We start from the raw sequence: 16,923 nt of genomic DNA on the forward strand, positions 1-16,923 counted from the left end.
CTGCTGGAATTCAAATTTGACACTGGCTCTGGTGAAGCATGCAGGTCTATGTGCTGAGGATGGACATTTAAAAACTGCATCTATTCTCAGCGAACTAGCTGCAACCTTTATGGCATGTTAGTGTTGTGGGTTGCATTCTGCTGATCAACGTTTCTCATCTCACACAAGACATTAATTAAAAAGAAATGTTTATTTCAGTGTGGAATTATGAAGATGACAAAAATAGAAAAAAAAGAGAGTACTTAAAAGATACAAGGTGCAAGTTAGACAATTTTATTATTTCTTTGATTGCACCATACAAACTTGACAACAAAGATACAAAATGTCTCTCACTTTACAAGTGAACATCGCAGTCATGTTAAATATCCCATTACAAAACATCTTTCTCCCTATTTAAAATGTAAAAAAAAACGTAAAAAGTACAACCCAGCATCTCTAAAATAGTTCTGGAAATATTGCAGAAGAGTAACACGGAGCTGAATTATTTGGCAGCGACTGTCTGACTTGATCCACTGGGAGTGGCAGACGATGCTTTTGGCACTGTCACTGGTCCACAACAGGTCGCAGTGAGGCTCCTGCCAGGTGGCAGAGGGAGACATACATTGCAATGTGACAAATAAACAACCCGAAAGTATTCCCAAGGAGGAGACAGCAAGATGAAGGAGGACCCTACTGTGCCTTATTTCTACCCCATTATGCCTGCCCGTGCCCAGTCTTTTGTCCTGAACCACACACGTGTGTCTGCATATGAGCTCATGCAAACTGTCTGAAAATAATGTCATTGGGAAGTAAACAATACCGTGGGTATAGGGTTTGTGAATTGGACATAAAAAAAAAAAAGTGTGTTCTTCCCGCATGTTACACGAAGTGGAAAGCATCAACATCAAGTGAAAACATGTGATAGACATCAATTCCCTGGAGAAAAACAAATACATACACGTTGCGATCAATTGCTTTGGAATTTCTTTCCCACGAAGAGTGTTTACAGTACTGAAGCTTTCAAAAATACAACTAAACCATTACATTCAAGCATTTCCATTGCTGTGCTTTGGGAGTGATGGCAACATTGTGAACATTACCATTTTCTTCATTCTCGCTTTTGTGTTGTTCATCCCGTTAACCCACTGGCCGAGGCTCCACCTTACGTGTCCGACATTGTTCAGCGTGGCTTTATTAGATTCACTGGGATGCGTGAAGCTGGGTGGGCGTCTGTGCATCAGTGTGTGAGGATTACCTGACAGTAGGTGTGGTCGTTAGATGCAAGTGGTCAGGCTTGTTGGGTAGAGGTGGCTTGATGCCGCGAGCGGGGGTCTGTGCGGGGGTTGTAGCGCTGAAGGTTTTCATCAGCTGGGCCACCCGGCTGCGCCCTGCGCAGGTTGGTGCGCTCCCTGATGACCCGGCCTCCACCGAGGCAGCCCTCCAAGACGCTTCTGATGCACCAATATCTGAAAAAAAGAGATTTCCTTCAAATATGGGACAACCTGACAGAAAGGGGTTGTTCATTTAAATTCTTTATTTTTGGTTTTGTATTTTTTTTTTTAATGAAACAAATAAAAACAAATTGGAATTCAGATTTTGTCTTTTTTTTTATTTCAAAATTGGCTGATAATTGGATTTAAAAACTCAAACTTTAAAAAAATAATACCATGCGCAGAATCTATAATGCCAGAGTTTATATACGTAAACACATCTTCAAACTGTATTTGTAACTTTATTTGTAATTGCATTTTCAGGTTCTTTGTTTTAAGTGCTCCACTCTGCATCTGCTGTAAACTGTCACATCCTGAAATTAACTTTTTCCCAACTTCCTTCGAGGGATTTTGCTACATAATCATTGCTTCATTAGCATTTTCTCTGTTTTTCTCTTCATTGTGTATTATGGGACGATTTTCTGGGCTGTGCCTCAAGGGGACATTGTTTACTGTAAACTACAGCGGTCAGTGTCTCGTAGCAGCTGGAAACACAACACCATTAAGCAGCATGGGAACATAAAATCCAGGTGAAATTCGGTTTAAAACCATTAACCATAGACAATGAGAGGTACACATTTAACGCATGTATGCTATTGCTGCAAAAGCAGGAATCCAGTCTTTCCACACTACCTGATACATGTCTCCCTAAAAATACAGCGTCTACATCTTTCCTCACTCCTTTCTACCTGCTTTATTCTCGCCTGCCTTTATCCCACTCTGGCTGAGCAGAGGTCATCCTCACTGGAAGTGTAGGGACACAGCTGGGTGTAGTTGGTGTGTGTGTGCTTGCTGAGGTACTGTGTTTTGAAGAGGGTGTAATTGCGGGAGGAATGGAGGGAACAGGAGTAACTGAGGGGAGGGGAGGGGGGGTGCCACAGGGACGGCAATGGAGAGCAGACAGACGCTGCTCAGACACCAGAAGGCTTGAGGAGCCACATATTTTTAGCGTCATCCCCGGGGGACAGAGATATGTGAGAGCGCCCGCGTGCACGGCTACAGACTCACACAAGCACACACACACACACACACACACACACACACACACACGAAGTGAAGTGAAAACATGCACAAGCATACACACAGTTTCTAACGGTTGAATTGAAAAGACACACGCATGTTCTCATGTTACATTCAGGTCCGTGCATGCTCACACACAAACATGAACCGTCGCACAGCCCTCCTGCTCATGGATTCAGTCACGCATGCAGCAGTCTCTGACTAACGCCATCGCAGAGCGCACACACACACACACACACACACACACACACACACACATAGAGGTGGGGTACAGCCAAAACCACGCAGGCACTCCCGGGGCCAGGAAGCCTTTAAAGCTCTTGATATCTTGCAGGCATGAGAGTGGGAGACCTAAAGTTGCCTTTAAGCTTGTGTTGTTGTTTATTGTTGTTTGCCGCCTCTCCTCGCTCTCTCTTTCCCCCTCTCTCTGTGGCTCTAACACCTCCCTCCGCCTTCCTCTTCATCCTCCTCTCCCCCCGTCTTGCCCTGCCTTCCTCTGCCCCCTGACCCGCAGTTCCTGTGTTAATGTCCTCTCGCCGCGCTGCGTGGGCTTGCCTCTGATTGTCTCGTTGTGTTGTGTGGTCACCACGGAAACCTTGGATAGGCTCCAGCAATTGAGGCTGACACACATTCAGGCACGCACCGAGCACACACACACACGCAGTCGCACGCACACACAGCGCACAGACACATCCACACCCACGGTCAGAGAGTTTTTTGAGCTCAGAGCCTCGGTGCAGGGTCTGAGTGGAATGCTTAATGGAGAGATGGAGAGAGAGAAAGAGGAGAGGGAGAATTGCTGCTGTGAGCTTGGACTGTCGTAAAGAAATAATACAAATATATATCGATGTATATACGGATACACACACATATGTATTTTATTGTAAACCCTAATTCTCTGCCACAGGTTACCTGACTAACCTGTCTTAACACACCTAAAAAATGCTCAAGCCCCACGCCTTTCTGCCCGAAACTCTCCCCAGCAGATGCACTCTTAGCCCTGTCAGCAGAATCCGTCATTAAAGCTACCTGCGAAAACACCTCTTAAAATGAAAGCGAAATCTCTGCATTAAATCACTCGCCAAGATTGATTAGTCTCCCATTTGAGCTTTGGAACGCCACTCCTCACATCTCAGTCCAACTCGTAAATGTACAGGGAGGACAAAGAGGAGGGGGCGGGAAGTGCTGTCACTGACCAGGCTTGCGTGAAAATTAAAGACCAATCTTTCTCTTTAAAGACCTCCATGTCTCTGGCAGAAAGGGGGGGGGGGCAGAGGGCAGAATTCCCGAGCAGCATGTCTGTGGACTGAAGGGCAGGGTGGAGAGGAGGTGTGTGTGTGTGTGTGTGTGTGTGTGTGGAAGCAAGGAGGGGGGGGGGGGGTGGCCCTCCTGTGTGGGGGCTGGAGCCCCTGTCACTTATCAGCCCTGGCTGAGCGTCGCCCGGGGCTAGAGTCGGGAAGCGGCGCTGGAATGTGTGTCCTTCCCTCTGAAGGTGAAGAGAGAGGAGAGGAAAGCCGGCCGACAGACAACGAAGGGTTCATAAACACGAACACACACATATGAACACATACCGCCAGCCGCTGGAGATTGATGCTCTTTCATGCTCACGCATATATGCTAAAACCGTATGACTCTTCCACTGACTACACTACACGCTCCCCGTATTCTCTGGTAATGTGTCTTCACTGTCGTTTTCATGCAGATGACACATGACATCAACATAGCAACAAGTTATCAGTCAGCCTCATCATTTTCAGTTTTTACAGATTTTAAAGGAAAAATCCCCAGTTCGTATCAGCCCTTGTCCCTAAACGGTTCTGTTCCCTGCTGAGAGAGGACACTGATCATAGCAGTTTGCAGTAAATGAGGTCCTCTTTGTGACATTGACAGCACAGAAGATGCTTCAGGTAATAAACACCGAAGAGAAAAATTGTGAAAAAAGGGATTAGTAACTACAGCGAATCATTTGCACGGTGTAAATAAACACCGTTTTTGATACGTACACGTTTTGTTCAGCAAGATAATCTTCACAAATTAAAGCCACTTGGTGATTTTTGAAGCGTGAATTCAAACGTTAGGCTATAAACTAAGTACTCCACGGCACAAGAATCATGACCAGGTTCCTCAAGATAATCCACAAACCTGGCTGTGAGCGGTTTCATGTCGGAACTATGGCTGCGAGTAAATAGTTCCGACATGAAACAACAAGGTCTGCTGTACAACTGCTTGACTTCTCAAGTGTTGTAGAAGTCAAAACACGTTCAGTCCAGCTCCAGTGGGCACTTGTACAGATGAACGAGTGTCACTAACGCAGATTATTAAATGCATCTTCTACAACTGTTGTGTGGGCCACAGTCTCTGCTCACAGGATGCAGGAGTCCTTGCCATCACCCACAATCTAAAGAAAACAGCTGAGGCATGAGCCTTATCCTAATCGGCCTCCTCCTCCCCTTTGGAACAAGCTTCCTGCCATTGTCAAGGACAGACACTGTCAGTATTTTTTTTTTGTCCACAGTCAGGACACATTTATTCGGCACTGTGTTCAGCCCACCTCAACCACCACCACGCCAGCTGTTCCTTTCCCTTTTCCTTCATTTGTCTGTTATTTGCTGCCCTGGCATTGCCCACTGGTCTCATATCCAGCCACCAATGTGGGCGCAGGCACACACACACACACACACATTAACATGCCTGTGCCACCATGATTCATTTGAGTTGTATCTTTTGTTATTTTATTTCTATCCAGGTTTTAGTCATTTGTGATCTGTGAAACTGATCCGCTTGATAATCCGCCTCCACAAACAGATTCCTTGACGCATTAAGAGCACAAATTCACTATTTGATTATCATAATCTATGTTTGGCCATCTGTAAACATGATTTTATAAACACTTCCAGGAGTATGCCTCTTGGTGACAATATTAAGAGAATATTCGCTCTCTTGTTTCTGGCTTTTAGAGAGATTTTCACAGCCTCCAAAATCTACAATAACCTGCCAGGAACGTTCAAAATGAATTCAGCTATCTAGATGCCAGAAAGCATGCAGGCTTTTTTTCCTGAGGGAACGGATCTACATTGACAAAATTTGACTCTGATAATGTTGAACCGATAATATATCTATTTTTTTCATACATCTCAAACTACACTAGTTAAACACGGCATTGACTCAGCACAACATCTCAAAGCAATAAGAAAACGTGCTGCTGCAGCTGGAACAGCGATGCTATGTGTTTCGTTTTGTGTTCGCTTTTTTATTGTTCATGAGCCACATAAGAGTCAACTCTCCTAGAAAATATTCAAATACTGAAATTATCTTACGTTGCATTTAAGCTTTTCTGGAAATAAAAACTCAAGTGTGTCTTCCCAGAGCAAGTTAACCTCCAGCAAAAGCAGCAATGTGTTTGCAGTTTGAATGTGCTGTAGGATGGACATCTTTCCAGCAGAGGGACCTTTTTATGGAGATCAGGATTTCTACCGGACTGCACTTTTTTTTTCTACAGTTTCACTGTTTTCCACTGGATGGTGCTAATGTCCCCTTACACGACCCATTTTTCTAAATAACTGGGTCACTGTATGTATGGTGAATGAGTGTTTGGTCAATTCATGAATTTGGGTGCTGTGTTCAAAGAGGACGTCTGGGATTCACAATGATAATTCAAACTAGAGGTAATCTGCACAGCACACTGAAAGACCGATACTGACAATACTATTAATGTCAAGGCCCAAGATATCTGTTGAGAAGAAAGAGATCCCTACGATCTATGAGCCAGGCAGAGATATTCAAGTAACACCGACCATATAACCGGCACAAAGAGAGATACATCATCCCACTAGGTTGTGAAAAATGATGGTGACCACTTTAAATGTAATGCCTGTAATGGGTGTAGTTAATCAGTTAGTTTTGCCACCACTCTCCCCATTACAAAGTTACCAGTTCTTACTGCTTTATTGACATCAAAGGCTGCCAAATAGCAGAGACAACATTGTGTCAGGCCAACACAACACAAATTCCAATTGAGATGAAATGGTTAAGGGCCCAAAACAGTGTGTCCAATCCACCAAAACATATCACCTTATTTCCTTATGTCACTAAACTAAATTGGGGGTAACTGTTACGAAGATATTTAATGAACGTAAAATGATCTGATTATTGACCAATTAAGATCAAGTGCAGGGTTAATACTTATGCCAAATAACTGAATAGCAGGGGAGGAATGTAAGATTTTAATTGAGCTAAATTTGACCATTTACTAAGATGGCATGTCTGTTAGAGACCATGACGTTTTGAGAGTTTCCTATCATTTCAGCCCACATCACAAATCCTGTAATTCCTGTTCTGTTCTGCATCTTACCATCAGTCTGTCAGACTTGATCTGGCTGTATGCCCATGCGCCTCAGCCAAGCTATAGAGTGTGTATTGACAGTTTCCCTGCTAACACGCGCCCTTGACAATAGCGCTAAGCTACCAAACAAACAGGGGTGTGGGAGCGATGCAGTGCCACCACGACACAACTCCCAGTCACAGAAGCTGTTTTTGCCCCTCTTGGCTGGCCACTCCCTACTCCGCCAGACCATAAAGATTCCTGCAGGCTGAGGCACTATTTGGCGAGCACGTTAGATTTGCAGAAATAAATCCTCCTTCAGTGCTGCAGCACTGAGAAAGCTGAAGTTTGTTCAGACTGGTTCTGCTCAGCTCCCTGCAGCCATCATTGCTCACAGAGAAGAAGCAGTAACTTGTGACGACTGTCGTGGAGGCTATAGTTGTGGATTTGTAGATTTAATTCTCAACCCGCATCTGTGTCCAGTCTTTCTGCATTACATATGCAACATCGAACTAAAAGAACACAACAGAAGTTACAGAGTAGGATTTATTGATATCCCAATTTCATGGATGTCTGTATTGACTGTTTATCCACGATGACGCCAGCCATCATTAATGTTGCTGTTTGTGTGGACTGGAAAGATATGAGCTCATTTAATGGACATAGAGGAAGATTTTCTTTCTTTCTTTTGACATCAGACCCGTTATGGACCCTTACCCGTGATCCTATGCTCACTCACCTTTCCCGCTCTGCGATTCCTTGGGCTTCTGAGCTTCCTGTGAGGACAGGCCACCTTTGGTTGTGTCCATTTTGACAGTGCTGCTGGGGGAAGGGGATGGTGCGGCGGTGGCCGGCCTCAGACTTGCGAGGCAGAGTCTCGTGTTGACAGAGCCTGGTGCTGCATTTGCAGAAGCTGGTCTCACATTGACAGGGCTAGCTCTCTTGAGAGGCCTGGCACAGATGGATTGCTTGGGAACTGACTTCTCTTCAGTCACACTGGCTGACTTCAGCTCGGGCTGCAGAGGAAAGAGTGACAACAGGGGGACAGAGGAGCGTGATCAGTGTTGACTGCTAATTCACATACAGTGAAATTACTATCATGTTTGATTAAATCATTGGATAAATGATTCACCAAATTACAGTTATCCAATGACTACACCGCGCCATAATGAAACACAGAACTATGACCACTGATTAAGAGTTTCAGGATGTGCGGAGAGAAAATTATAAGGTGACTTGGAAATCAAGCAGCCTCGCTAATCTTCCTTCCTGATCTCACGCCTTCTTAATCAACAATCTCACTCTCTCTCCTCCTCTCCCAGGCTGACTCCTTCCCCTCTCTAAATCAACTGGAGAAAATCTGCAGCAGGGCTAGCAACAGCCACTAATACATCTGCAGCACCAAACCAGCCCCTTCCTGTTCCCCGGAAACAAATCACTCTACCTACGTACAAGACATTCAACAGAATAATGAATCTTGCAAGGGGAGGCTCAGGCTGTCAGACTGGCCAAACCACCTAAGGTGTGGATTTTCATTGCCACATCGGCATGGGTTGCCCAGCGATGTGTCGGGGCCTGTAAAATAGAGTCTGGTATAGAAATAAGAAGTGAGGGAGAGACTTCTCCTTGTGTGGCAAAGTGGAGGGAAAAACAGAGAACGGAGGAGCGCTCACGTGCCCAAACCTCAAGAGACTATCCCACAATCCCATCCATCTGCGACTGACGCATTCTCTATCTCTGGCGTTTTAATTCCCTGATCAAGTTCATCAACCATCTGTTCTAGGGCAGTCCAGAAATCCTGCCTTGCCTCTGTGATTGAGCTGTGCTTGCAGCGCGTGTCACCTACACACATACACACATTTGCGTGCACATGGACACAGAAAGAGAAAGGAAGCAAGGGGAGATGGAGAGCATCCTCCCCAGACAACCCAAGGCTGGAGCGATGATGGAGCCAGTGGGAGGACAGTTCGATTCAGCTGTTCCCCCGGAGAGAGCTGCGAGGGGTGCGGCGGCTCAGACGAGCAGGAACACAGAGAGAGGGGAAAGACGATCCGCAGAGAGGCTGGGAGTGAGGGGACAGCTGGCACAACCACCATTCACTGTTACTCACAGAGGGTGTGACTGCCATGAAAAGACACGTAGGCACACCGACACCACATTTCACACCACATTAATCACACCTGTTTTAAAATGTGTCGTGCGCTGTTGACAACACTAGAACCTAAACTGTTCTTTTGCTTTATACACCGTCTTGAATGTTTACAAAGAGCGGCAAAATGCTGAAGCTGGATAGCAGCAACTATAAAACAAAAATAAAACTACAGTTACTTTGATTCATAGATACCTTCTCTGCTGCTGTAGGTGATGAATGCTCACTCACTGACACCTGTGGGTTTAACGAAGACATTACACAAGTGTTACAGGCCGTGATGCAACCCCAGAACACAGAGCTCAATTATAGCAGGCAGTTGCTCCAACTCACCGGCAGAGGGGGTCCGGTGCTGGTCTCCTCACACTTCCCCTGTGGGGAGAGACAGTGACATGTTGGAGGACACTAGAGGCAACACATCATCCTCCTCAACTTTGAGTCAGTTGGGTACTTTAATGAGCAGGGAAGTTAAGTAAGAGTTGATCGTAGAAAAAAAAAAAGAAATATTGCAAATGATAAGTAGACTATTTAGAAAACATTATCTGTGCAGTGAGTGTGATGATGCGAGTGCAGGGACATCAGTGACTGGCCGGGATGCTCATATTTCCACTGTGCAAGCAGCATGCAGCTTTAGCTCAGAGAAAGCGTCGCGGTCAGGCCAGATGAGAGCCGGCTCGCTCCGGCTCAGTGTGTGCCAGGTTGCCATGATAACGCAGCAAATCTCTTTTTAAGACAAGCGTGGAAAAAGCCCCAAATTTTCTTGTTAAATGCATTTTCAAAAGATGCTTCCGTCTTCACATGAAGTTAGGTTCAGGCAACATAAACCACTCATTAAGGTTTAGGAAAAGAGTGGTTTACGTTAACTTGACTCACATGACTAACCACTGACGCGATGTCAACAAAATGTCAATGTCACAGCGAACAGCAAACAGCAAACACCTTGGATAAAAGGATGAAAACGGCACGGCTGCCGATTTCCACACGTTCTTAGAAGCAACATGTGAACGGCCCCTATCTCACTCTTTATAATAGTCAGTTGCTCTGAGCGTCTAATACTGACGCGGGTGGGTGGCTTTACATTGGTGTTGAGGGGACGCTGAGGGGCACTGACCAAATATCAGCATTTCATGAGTTGGGAGTGAGACCGGGTTGATTGCCGGGAGGAGACAAAAAGAATGTGGTCTGACCAGTGATTCACTGTGTCAATCTTTTACATCTCTTTTGTTTCTATCAGTCTTTTTATATCTTTGCATTCACATACAGAGCGGAAAGTTGTTCAACCAGCCCAGGTAACAGAAGAAGGAATTTCCTACATTGTTTTGTTTTGTTTGATCAAATAATAAGAGGCCAGGAGACGATCATTTCACATTTAAAAAAAAACAAATAAACGGACGCAAAAGTTTGAAATCGTCTCTGTTCCCCAGCTTGAGAATCATGACATGTTTGGTTTCTTTGGGTCACAGACAAATGGCTACACACCTTTAAATTCAGTGAGATTCCAGGTTGTGTATTCCGAGGGAGGTTCTCTCTTTCAGTTCTGACAGGTTCTGTGGTTGTTCTGCTCTTCAAGATGGTTTGATGGCTGCAAAACACAATCAGAACCATGTCATCTAAAAGCTATACTTGTCGTTCATATGCCACCTCATGATTAAGGAAACAGAAAGCCCCGATAACCCGTCAAACTACAGTCTGTAAGCAACACTGAAACACTGATAGATTGTTCCATGTTACATATTGTACACTGCGTGCAATTAAACAAAGCAACACTGTCTGTGTTATATTACAAAAGTATATTACTATTCATTGTTCTGAAGACTCTGCGCCTTCTTTTCTCCAAATCCTGAGCAGATGAATTTGGAGCTCAGCTCATCCAACTCCCCGATCATGATGACCGCCACATCTCCATCCCGACCGAGCAGCCAGCTCACATTCTTACTGTTGGCTGGAGGAAACACAAACACAAAAGAGTGAATAGAGTTAGTTTGGCACTGAGCATGAACATGTTTATACATCTAAATGATGCAAAGGTGCTCTATTCAAAGAGGCGTTCAAGAAACAAAAAGTTAAAGCACTATATGATACTTTTACAGGAAAGGCTGAGTCTGAAAACAGGGTGAGTGAGTCAGCATTCTTGCACTTCTGGTTCCCTCATCTCGAAGTCAATGTTTTTATTTGAATAGGTTCTTGGGGAGATCCCTGAAGTAAGATCTGTGGTTAACACGAGCTGAAGAGATTTTGTTGTTTTCATTTAACGATTACCGGTACGTCAGTAAATACCCCTCTTGTGCATTTTGAAGCTTTTAAGTGTCTTAAAAAGGCGGCTGCTAACAAGTGCCGACATGAGACTAGCGTAGTTCTAGTTTCTAGCCTTACATTAGCTTCTTACATTTGCCAATACAAAAGTCATAAAGTGATTTGCAAAGACTATCTTCCTCGACAAAACGTGCCAGTATTACAAGCTTATTTTCTGCAATATTGCAAATTCCATTTGGCTTTTTGATGAGGAAACTGGTGTGATGCTAACTTCTAGGTTGACCTACAAAACTGCATAAATTGAGACTACTAGGCCAACAGGTGCAACAGCTGGTGGGACCCAAGCTGCAAATCACAAATGAGAGCGGACCTTCATATAGATGACATGAGCAGAGCTGCCAGGGAAATGCTACCTTCGTTTTTTTGTATGAATATACTTGCGAAGACCTTCCACTTGCTGTTTTCATTCCATCACCTCAACAAAGTCTGGCACATCTTGAAACACAATTCTTAAACCGAAACGATCAACACAATCTGTGCGAGGACATTTGAGTCTACATGCGAGCACAATAGGGCGCACACACTTCCACCACATATAAACATGTCACTGTTTTGTGACTAATGTTTTGGACAGAAGTTACTTTATAGAGAGAAACCAGCTGACGTGGGCTCAGAGGGCGAGAGCTCGTTGGGTTTAAAAGAGGTTAACATATTTCCATAGTGAACTGGTTTTGCCAGCTTGCCCTGTGGATCGTATTGTAACAGGGCATACCGGCATGACAAACGCAGCAGTCAGAGAATACCCTGGGAAACAAGTTATTAGCCCAATCTGACAGCTACAACAACACCTTTGTCAGGGGAGATGAATCCTGTCAGCTGAGTAAAGGGACGAACCGAATGTGACTGTGTTGGCATAATGACAGACATCATTTTCAAACTGTTGGCATATCTTCAGAACAAGGCCAAAGTAACTCATCTGAGTCATGTCTCTGCCTGGTGTGAATGTCACCGGTTTGCACACAACATAACACACCATGCACACAAACGCAGCAGCATTTAGTCACGGGTCAGAGTATACATCAACACAAATGACCATAAAGGCAGCCTAACCACAGCCAAAGTCCCATGCTCCAAAAAAGGCTGAAGGCTGAAACTGTTACCGGCAGCCGGGAGAGACGCCGGCTTCATTCAATGCATGAAAACAAATTTGGCATGTGAGCTCTGCCACGAGGCCGTCCAGACAACTCTCTCTTTGTTTCTCAAAACACATACATTTCCTGCAGGCTTCCTGTTTCGCTCGCTGCTAATTGTTTGAGGGGTTGAGTCTTGACTCACTTCCTATTTTTTTTTTTACACAGAAACACAAACTATCCACCACTTCCTCTGCGTTTGCAGCCGGTGTGGAGAGGAGCCGTGTGGCCATGTGATCTCAGCCTGCAGTCTCCATCCAGCCTGCTCAGGACAGCTGCGTTGGTCATTAGGAGATAGAAAGACCACTGTTCTCTCACTCTGCGCCACAGCTGATCAGTGCTTTGTTATTAGCCAAGACAAGGCAGATCACATTACGACGTCAATCAGTTAATGCTCCAACTGCAGTGTGCTAGCTGTTGATTGGCTGTAAGTAATATTTAAGTGGGTTTTTTCAGCAACTTGTGCGTACTTCCAAACCTTCTGTCGTCTGCTTTGTCATCGACAGTATAGGAGTCCTTTGGAATATAAAAATAGAACCAAATTATTACGTCAGAGTCATATTACTTGCGACCACTAAAGAGAAAATGCAGACAGGCAAGGTTCTGAGCAATTCGTCAAACCGGTTTCAGGAAAGACTTGTGGCCTTCTGAGTTTCTAGTTGTTTTGTTTGACTGCTGCATGTATGCCGTTGACTCAGACTCTCGCTTTAGAGAAGAAGACAGTTCCCCCCCCCCCCCCCCCCCCCCGACATGTTTTTCTGTCAATATAGTTTCCATCGAACGCACACATGAGCGACACCTCTGACACTGAATATTCTTCTCTGATTCAGGCTCGTGTGGTGTGACAGGGAACAGAATGATCTCAGTGAGAGCAAAATATTTGCAGCCGGCATACTTTACAGTCACCGTGACGTAAATATCTCAATCACAATGGCACTTCTTCAAACACTATTAGTACACGTCTCCTCACACACTCATTTCAGAGTGAATATTATTTTACTGTGACATCTGATTTACTTTGCTTGTGTAAATGTTAGCGTCGTCTGCGAGTGTTATGTCAACGTGAGCTCACCCGACATCATCAATCTGCTGTAATTGTTTAGGACTTCGGATATAAATAGAACTCCATGCGAGTGAAGTATAAACGCTCTTTGCTTTCTGTCTGTACAGACACATTAATGTGGAGCAGCTGGTGTTTGTTAGCCCGAGTTTTCATTTCAGGAAACTTTAAACTTGTCAAATGGCCTTCTGGTAAACGCTGTGTCCGTCTTGGCCACCGGCACACTGTAGATAAACAGGAAGAAGAGAACTTCACAAAGGTGATGTGTCGGTGTGGTTACCTTTTTTTGGCTTTGTTTGTTTGCACTCAGCGTCCCCTCCTCCACTCTCTAGTTTCTCCTCCAGCTCTTCCCAGCGTCGTACCTGCTCCTGGCGCATTTTCAGGAACAGAGTCTTTTTCTGGTCCTCATTCAGAGCGTCCAGCACATCGGGGTCGATGAACATGTCCTTTAAAATCTGCTGGAGCATGATGGCGGCTGAGTCGTGGGTTAACGTGGCACCACCTGGCCAAGTGGTTGGAGGTAGGAGGTGCTGCCCCTTGGCCAGCAGCTTCTTGAGGTGGACAGCGTTTGGTTTATAGTCTCATGTCATCCGAAGAAGACTTTCACAGCTCCTTCGATCCTGAAATCACTCGTATTTACCCCCATAAACTCTTCTTCATCAATCGAGGTGCATGCTCATCCTCACGCACACTTTTGTACATGAGGTACAAACTCACACACAGGATCCTGTTTCCTCTCTGTGTTGTGCTGACGGTCTCCCCACCCTACTGAGATGTCAGTACTCTTTGTCTTTGGAGGTCATCATTGGGACTTTCTACAAGAAAAGACAAACAGGAAACACTTGAAACAAACATTTGGAAGATGAAGTTGTGCGCTGTAGATACTACATTTGTTTCTTATGTCCTATATATTTCTTGCTCCCACCTTTGTCGCGTTCAGAAACTGTTTCCTTCCAGTCATTCCTTTAGAAAGTCGGTTTCAGTTGGCTATGTTGTCCCTCCCTTCATGAATACGGAAGAGCCCAAACCCTGTTTCTAAACTGACAAGACTGTAGCCCAGAATGGGAGGAGATTCCAAAGCAATGGGGCTGTTTCTGTCATCAGTAACCCACCTCCTTCCCTCCCTCCCTCCCTCCTCCTCCCCCTCCCCACCACACATCCCTTTCCAAACCCCTGTTCCTTTCTCCCCCAAACTCCCATGAGATAGCGGCTCCATTTTAACATTGTCAGTTCCTGGTTGTAAGAGAGAAAAAACAACAAGAGCAGGGTCGTAGGCCAGGACAGCATGAGCCGGTTTCTTTAATAAGGAGATTGCAATGGACTCCTCCAATCACAGTGGGTAGTTAAACAATGGCTACCACATAAGCAGCACTTGGAGGGAAAGAAAGCTTGTCTCAGACTGAGAAGTATCACACTGCTGGAATACAGATGTGTCTGCTAAACACATCGTAGGGTGCAGAGAAGGCAACCCAGGGAAAGGGAAAGTACGTAAGTGATACAAAACAAAGGGGAGTTGTAAGAGAAGGGTAGAATTCGCTGAAGTACTCACAGTGGGATGTAGACAGCCGCTCCACAGCAGAGTATGCTAACTAAGCTGAGAGAGTCAGAGCGGCTATGGGTCCTCCTTGTCTTTGTGTGTATGACTGGGCTGATGACATCACAGCATTCCATAATCTCCCTCCCTCTCTGCCTCTCTCTCTCTCTCTCTGTTTCTCGCTCAGGCACATACACACACTCTTTTTTTATTTAAAAAAAAGGGGAAGACAGCAATTCAGGAAGTTGAACTCACACATTAAAGAAGTTGTAAAAAACAAAAAAAAGAGAAAAGGGAGAAAAAAGGGCACTAAATCCTATAACCTCAACTTTCAAGCTCCCTTTTCCGTAACTGCTCCCCCACCCACAAAAAAAATCTACATTTAAATACATTTTACATCAACAGTGCATATATAACAACATAGCCTACATTTACTTAGGTTATTTAAAAAATGAAAAACTGATAGACAGATGTATTTTATTGATCCCAAATTATTGTGATACAGGTTATATACAGTATATATACACCATAAATATACCATAACTAGTACGACTAGAATATAAGATTGCATATTTTTAAATATATATATTAAAATGAGGTAGAGAGAGAGAGTATAACCATGTGTGAATTCCCCATGTGAAAGGTTATTGAAGGAGCACAACAGAGTGGACTGTGGTTCAAACCTGCATTTAAAAAGCTGAGCTCGCTCTAATAGACAGAGGTGAAGTGTTGTAGAGGCGTATTGCTTTGAGGAGGAAGGATTTCCTGTATCGGTCTTTGTGACAGCAAAGCTGAATCAGCCTTAGAGGAAATAGTCTGCAGTGATGAGAAACATATGTTGAAATGTGGTACATTATTACTGCACCCACGCCTTCTTGTCTTGTCTTCCTTTAAATGATGACTTTGTCCTTAAGCAATTTGCATTACGGATGTCTTGATATAATGCCAAGTACTGTGACATAAAAACATGAGCTCAGGCGGTGTAAATGTTACGTTGTGTTCAAGGAGGGTTTATTTTAACGAAGCAATCAAGCTTAGTTAGTGGCCTATCATGAATGTAGTATTTCTCCATTGTGTACAGATGCAGGAAGAAGCTCAGGAAGCTCTGGTAAAAAAGATGTCCATGTACCTTGAGGCATTTAATTATACCACATCGAAGCCATCTTCTCTCCCTTCTGTTGCTGAGCCTCTCATGTATAGGTAAAGAGCATCCTCTAGTGGTCAGAACCATAGAAGCCTGCAAAGAATTACATCACCACCATGGCCAAACTGCTTCAGCATAATAGCACAAAATAAGAAAGATGAATACAAATGGCAGCAACGGGTAACGAGGAGGCAGCATTACCCAACATAATGCTGGAAAGCTCAGCAACACCACAGCACAAACAAACCCACATGCAGGCGCTCGTACACACAAAGGTGGCAGGACATTGCACAATGTAGCAGCACACACTCATAGTGCAGTGCTGTCAGCGAATGCTCAGGTGATGTCGACCATTGTTGCAGCTTCAATTAAATAAGAACAGCTAGCAGTGCGGCAGCTGAAATTGTTTTCTTAATCTTCCCTAGCCGCAGCATACATGTGAGCAATTATTGCTGACTGACAAACTCCCAATCGAAAATAAAAGGATTCAGTCCACTGTGCTTTCACAAGCATAGTCTCGTGCTTCTAAAGCGGCGATGACCTAAACCAATCCTCTGTGTGGGTTTGTGTTGCCATCTGGGCTGGAATCCATCTTCAATTCAGCACATCTCCTTTCACCCTTCCTCCTGGCCAGCAGGGGGGCCAAGAGGCTGAGAGACCCTCGATTTCCCCCCACAAAGCCCAGACACATGAATGTCCTGCAGAAAGGCCTTAGAGCATGTCCAGACCCTGCACTCTGACCTCTCTGGTGGTGCGAAGTACAAACTTAACTCACCCTTCTAC

At 44.7% G+C, this 16,923-nt stretch overlaps 1 protein-coding gene across 2 annotated transcripts; it reads right to left on the reverse strand.

The window, feature by feature from the left end:
- Positions 1 to 268: 268 nt before the first annotated feature.
- LOC306788432 (uncharacterized protein) lies at positions 269 to 15,141 on the reverse strand. Of its 2 annotated transcripts, none has more exons than XM_079283969.1 (8): positions 15,012 to 15,141; positions 13,743 to 14,277; positions 10,757 to 10,901; positions 10,439 to 10,541; positions 9,293 to 9,331; positions 9,155 to 9,196; positions 7,550 to 7,826; positions 269 to 1,445 (listed from the first exon to the last, which is right to left on the reverse strand). In XM_079283969.1, exons 2-8 carry the CDS (start codon positions 13,927 to 13,929, stop codon positions 1,231 to 1,233), a joined length of 1,008 nt encoding a protein of 335 aa, XP_079140095.1. In that variant the 5' UTR covers positions 13,930 to 14,277; positions 15,012 to 15,141; the 3' UTR covers positions 269 to 1,230. The 2 variants fall into 2 exon arrangements, with proteins under 2 accessions (XP_079140095.1, XP_079140094.1); XM_079283968.1 differs by lacking the exon at positions 15,012 to 15,141 and adding an exon at positions 14,388 to 14,468.
- Positions 15,142 to 16,923: the final 1,782 nt, after the last annotated feature.

Source organism: Melanostigma gelatinosum (genome assembly GCF_949748355.1).
Source record: "Melanostigma gelatinosum genome assembly, chromosome: 14".
In the NCBI taxonomy this organism is placed as follows: domain Eukaryota; kingdom Metazoa; phylum Chordata; class Actinopteri; order Perciformes; family Zoarcidae; genus Melanostigma; species Melanostigma gelatinosum.

Bases quoted from the DNA above. Each gene is read 5' to 3' on its own strand.
- LOC306788432 (XM_079283969.1), bottom strand. From the start codon at position 13,929: ATGCTCCAGCAGATTTTAAAGGACATGTTCATCGACCCCGATGTGCTG. The intron at 9,332-10,438 runs GTGTGTAGCCAT...CTCTCCCCACAG, and splicing joins GAATCTCACTGAATTTAAAG to GGGAAGTGTGAGGAGACCAG. The intron at 7,827-9,154 runs GTATCTATGAAT...TTTCCTCTGCAG, and splicing joins CACCTACAGCAGCAGAGAAG to CCCGAGCTGAAGTCAGCCAG.